This window comes from Malania oleifera, chromosome 3 (assembly GCF_029873635.1).
Source record: "Malania oleifera isolate guangnan ecotype guangnan chromosome 3, ASM2987363v1, whole genome shotgun sequence".
NCBI lineage: Eukaryota > Viridiplantae > Streptophyta > Magnoliopsida > Santalales > Ximeniaceae > Malania > Malania oleifera.
In genome coordinates, this window is record NC_080419.1 from 57,825,798 (window position 1) to 57,831,646 (window position 5,849).

Consider the following 5,849-nt stretch of genomic DNA (forward strand, 5'->3'; position numbering starts at 1 on the left):
GCGAGGCTCGGCTCCTTTAAATCTCGCAGCTTGGTGCTGCGAGATTTTCTCCCCTCCGCCACATGTCACCTTCTCATTGCAGCAGCCGACGAGGTTGAGGCCAGGCTCGGCGATGAGGTGGCTGAAGAGGGTGAGGTTAAAGTTGCCGGGGACGTAGAAGACGTCATTGACGCCGATTTCGACGAGGTTATCAGCTACTTATTCTCCTCTGTATTTTCTACAGAGCTGTAGTTCATCTGCAGAAATTCATCTCCAGCAACTCAAGCAGTTTTTCAATATCTGTTTTACAAACTAACTTTCAGTTGTATTTGTTAAAACAAATTCAGTTATATTTTATTCTTTCTGTTTTTTTTATTTTCTGTCATTGTATTATATAAATAGCATTGTAATTTCTAGATGAGGTAATAGAATGAGAAGAATTATTTTCTTCTTTCATTATATGGTATCAGAGAAATAGCTGTGTTTTTTTTTTTTTGGAGTCTCTGTTTTCATGGCTTTCGCAAATTCTTCCACATTTACAAATTCATCTACCATAGATGATTTCACAAATCCATATTATCTGCATCATGGAGATAATCATGGCGACCGAGGGTGGCATCAGAGGACGCAACGACGGAGGGCGCTACGGAGTTGTGCATTGCAGTGGCGGAGCCGTTCGGTGGGCTGCCTACGTCGCTATTGGTGGGATTGCAGGCGTCCAGCGCGTAGATCTTCGAGTCCATGGCCGACAAGGAATTTTTTCCACGCGTCACCCTAAATCTCGCAGCTCCGAGCTGCGAGATTTGCTCCCTACTACGTGTCAACTTTCTAGTGGCTACTTTCTTTAAATCTCGCAGCTTGGAGCTGCGAGATTTGGTTTTCTCCTTGCCATGCGTCATCTTCTTAGTGGCCATCAATTTAAATCTCGCAGCATCAAGTTGCGAGATTACGTAAGCATTAGTTTGAGAATTTTTTTCCCATTCAGAGTATTGTTTAATATTTTATTTATCGTTAATAATAAAATGGGAAAAAACTCCAATTTTCTCAGTGTTTGTATTTTTTATTTTATTATTATTTTTAATATTTCCGCCAACACAATTCGTCATCCCTCACGTCACCTTCTCAATAATTAACTCATTCCCCAACCCCTCTGATTCATAGATCAATTTTCTTTACGCAAGCATGATTGATTAATTTATTCATTTATTAAGCCGGATCTGGCACTCCCCATTCCAGTATTTAGAGCCCATATATACCCACACTTGCTCCGTCAACCCGCTGCAAGCCAGAAAATCCTCCCTTAGCATCCGGATACCGACCCCGCCAACCCACGCCCTCTATGGCGCATCGCCACGTCGTCCTCGTTACTTTCCCTACCCAAGGCCATATCAACCCAGTCCTCCAACTCGCGAAGAGACTTCTTCGAACCGGCGTGAAGGTCACCCTCGCCGCCGCCGTGTCCGCCCAACGTCGCATGAACAAGGCCATCGTTCCCGAGGGGTTAACTCTTGCCACGTTTTCCGACGGCTACGACGACGGCTTAAAACCGACCGACGACGCCAACCTCTACTTGGCCGAAATCAAGCGTCGCGGCTCCAATACTCTCACCGCCCTCATCGAGTCCAGCGCAACCCGAGGCCACCCCATCACTTGCTTGGTCTACACCCCGCTCCTTTCCTGGGTGGCTGCGGTGGCGCGTGAGGTTCACATTCCGTCGGCGCTCTTTTGGATTCAACCAGCTACCGTCTTGGATGTTTACTATTACTACTTCCACGGTTACGAAGACGTCATCAAGAACAATAGCATTGACCCCTCTTGTTCCGTAAAATTACCACATTTGCCATCCTTGACGAGCCGTGACCTGCCCTCCTTCTTAGTGCCCTCCGCCAACAATGTATACGCCTTCCTCGAAGCATTTCAAGAGCAAATAGAAGCACTTGATGCCGAAACCAGCCCGAAGGTTCTCGTGAACAGTTTCGATCAATTGGAACCGGACGCGTTCAGAGCCGTCCAGAGTCTTAATTTGGTCCCAATAGGACCGTTGATTCCATCCGCATTTTTGGACGGTAAAGATCCCTCCGACAGATCTTTCGGATGCGAACTCTTTACAAGTTCAAGCGAACAGTATACAGAATGGCTGAACTCGAAGCCCGAAGCGTCGGTAATTTACGTGTCCTTCGGAAGCATCTCGGTGTTATCGAAACAACAAATGGAGGAGATTGCACGCGCGCTGCTAGACACCCAGCGACCGTTCTTGTGGGTAATAAGAGCGTCGGCGAACGAGGAATTAGAAAGAGAGGAAGATGACAATAAGCTGAGCTGCAGGGAGGAATTGGAAGGAGCAGGAATAGTGGTGGCGTGGTGTTCGCAGGTGGAGGTTCTGGCGCATCCGGCGGTGGGCTGTTTCATGACCCATTGCGGGTGGAATTCGACGTTGGAGAGTCTGGTTTCGGGAGTTCCGGTGGTGGCGTTTCCGCAATGGACGGAGCAAGGGACGAACGCCAAGCTGATTGAAGACGTGTGGAAGACGGGGGTGCGCGTCAGGGTGAATGGGGAGGGCGTGGTGGAAAGTGACGAGATGAAGATGTGCTTGGAAACTGTTATGGATGGGGGTGAAAGAGGGGAAGAAATACGGAGGAATGCGAAGGGGTGGAGGGAGTTGGCAAGAGAAGCTGTGAAGCAAGGAGGATCTTCGGATAAGAATCTTAAGGCTTTTGTGAATGAGATTGGAGAATGTTGTTAATCAGCACAACCACCACTCATTTGACTTTTCATATATATATATATATATATATATATATATATATATATATATATATAGATAATAGAGCAAAAAGATACATCGGTTTGGTTTCCTTCCATTCTATTTTATTTTTTAGCACTTAAAAGATGGATGTAGTTGGTTTGGTTTCCTTCCATTCCATTTTATTTTTGAGCACTTAAAACATGGATGTAGTTGGTTTGGTTTCAAGAATATTAATTCAAGTGAATAGTTATTCGGTTATACATTTGGAACGATTCACTTGATTCAGTAAAATAGTTATTTATTGAAATAAAATATAATATAATTTAAATTTTGGTAATTAATAAAATAATTAGTTCTTACATATTCATTTTTATCCATTCAACATGTAATAATTTTTTTTTTTTTGAAAGAATCGGAAGCCACCCACATAGCGGTTCCGTCCCAAGTTTATTATCACCTATGGTGGAGGAATATTGTGAAAACAAAAGAACACTTGGAACTTACATAATAACTAATAAAACACCCAACGCATAAAACCAAACAAAAGAAGAAAACGAACCTATACCAATACTAGAAGGAAATCAACTTAACATACCTCATATAAGTCTTACCCATCTTATCCAATCTATACAAACATTTGATAACTTTAGGAAGTTGACTACTATTTGTAAACAAACTATTCATCTCCATGACATCTTGTCGAGTCAAAGTATCTGCCACTTTATTCATTTCTCTATACAACTAATAAACTACTCCCAAAAATCCTTCAATAGAAATCCCCTGGCCACCCCTTGGGATGAAGAAGGCTCCCATTACTTATACCTATCTTCCCAAATAATCCCACAAAAGAATAAAAATCTAAGTTGTTCAACAACTTTTGCACCTTTTTTTCTTCCACTCATAGGTCCTAGGAGTAAAAACCACCTCCAATTCCTAGTTTGAAGCATATTATAAGGAATAGGGAAAAAACCTTTTCGAGATTTTGAAACCCTTTTATCTTCCATATTTGTTTTAGTTACAACACTAGCCACGTCATATCTAGAAGCAAAAACATCAGAAATAGCAAATGAACAACATTCCAAATGAGAAATAAAATGCCAGAGATCCCTCAATTACAGTTTCTAATTGGTAGATGACATATTTACTATAGAGAACCTTTAGTTTGCAAATTATTGTACAGGAACAGGCCAATAGCTCTAATGCAGTTTCTATCAACAATCAATCTGGTTCTAGTTCAACAATATATACCAAGATTGGGAATGCATATGTTGCAAGGTCTAATATAGGTAGTCAAGGTGTGGGTTGTTCTAACTCTTCAGCAACAATAATATTGTATCTTATTCAAATAGTTGATTTCTCTACCCAACAAGCATTTTATAATAGTTTTTCCATAAAAAAAAAAAAAAAGAGTGTTAATAACTTACCTTAATGATGTGAGCCAATTTGCCTCATAAGGTTCGTTATGATTCGGTCATGTATTCAATGTTTGAGAAGTAGAAGAATTTTTTAGTAGAACTAATTAGGCTATATTAGACTAATTATCGATTATCATTTTATGAAAAGAGAATACAAATCATTGGTGAATATAAACTCTACAAGATATTACCACAACGCTCAGTGCTCCTAAAAGAAGATCCAGGTGCACTAGGAAATTCTAAATTACCATTGCCACCTATGTCTTTAACCTATATTAATAACAAATAATAGTATTTATAAACGAATATACATATTGTCGCGACGTTCTGGGAGCGCGTGTGCCCTGGGTAGTGAAATAAAAATCAATTTTAATTTTCAAGAAAAATATGGAATGTCGGAGTCGCCACTAACCTTTTAGTGTGGTTAGAACACATGATTACTACCCCGTTAGGGGTAGAGTGGGTCGACGTTACCAAAGTTAGGCTCGGGAGTTCGGTTACGCGAGGGAAGGTATAAGCACCCCCTACGCGCCCATTCTTACGAACGGTACGTAATTAATTTGAAATTATCCTTAAGTTAATCTAATAAGTCTTTAAATTACTTCTTTTATGAATTTATAAATACACATGAAAAATAAATAAAGAAATAAATATAATATATACATATATATTCCCTCAGAGTTTAAGGTACGTGAAGCCCGAAAACTCATACCTCCGCAATAAAATCATAGGGATTAAAAATCAATAAAATATCTAAGAAAATACACTCCCAAATTTTGAAATTGTATATAAAATTTTTATAGGAAAATACTAGTATGAGAGGTTTTACTATATATTAATAAGATAATAAGGTAAAATATTAAATTATCACAATGCATATAAAAATAGTAATGATAATAAGCATATCTGTTAAAATATTACAACTTTCAAAATAGGCAATAAAATACCATATATATATATATATATATATATATATATATATATATATATATATTAAAACACTCAAGATACTATACAAGGTAATACCATCTATATAAAAAAAATGTCTTAATAAGTGAAGCTAAATAATAATTATACCATAATATTATATACAATATCATACTAAATATAATAGCAAAATATATACCAAAACACTAAACCTACCATAATGATTGATACCTTTATATGTAAACATGATAAAATATTAGAATACGAATACTAAATATCATAAAATATTAATATGAGTATAGATAACACATACAATAAAGAAAACCCTAAGTAATTAAAATTGAACATACATCAATGATGAAAACTCTAAATAGCCCTAAACATATGGATTAAGTAAATAATTACAATAACTATTCTAACTAGGTATTAAACATGCAATAGTAATATTAACAATCCAACGAATAAAATGAAATTAAACTTTAAATATCTAGACAAATTCCAACTATAAAAATTCCGCAATAAAGACAATTAACTTATATAAATAATACAACCAAAATTTACCATGAATACTAAATATTAAACTAACTATAAAAATAATAAAAACCTACATACCTGCATATACAAGGAAAACCAGATATTAGATGTTAGAACAAATAAAAAAAATCAACAAAGAAATAGAAAAAAAAAAGGCACGTGAATGTGCGTGCGTGCGTGCGTGTGTGTGTTTCTGTGTTTGGTGTTCACCAACAGAGAACTCACGACGAGTGCCGCCGGAGCTAGTG

General features: G+C 37.8%; 1 protein-coding gene across 1 annotated transcript; it reads left to right on the plus strand.

Moving 5' to 3' along the window:
- The first annotated feature begins 1,220 nt into the window (after positions 1-1,220).
- On the plus strand, positions 1,221-2,724 carry LOC131150537 (crocetin glucosyltransferase, chloroplastic-like). The gene has a single exon (XM_058101309.1). The coding sequence runs from the start codon at positions 1,319-1,321 to the stop codon at positions 2,720-2,722; it is 1,404 nt and encodes a 467-aa protein (XP_057957292.1). The 5' UTR covers positions 1,221-1,318; the 3' UTR covers positions 2,723-2,724.
- The last annotated feature ends 3,125 nt before the right edge of the window (positions 2,725-5,849 follow it).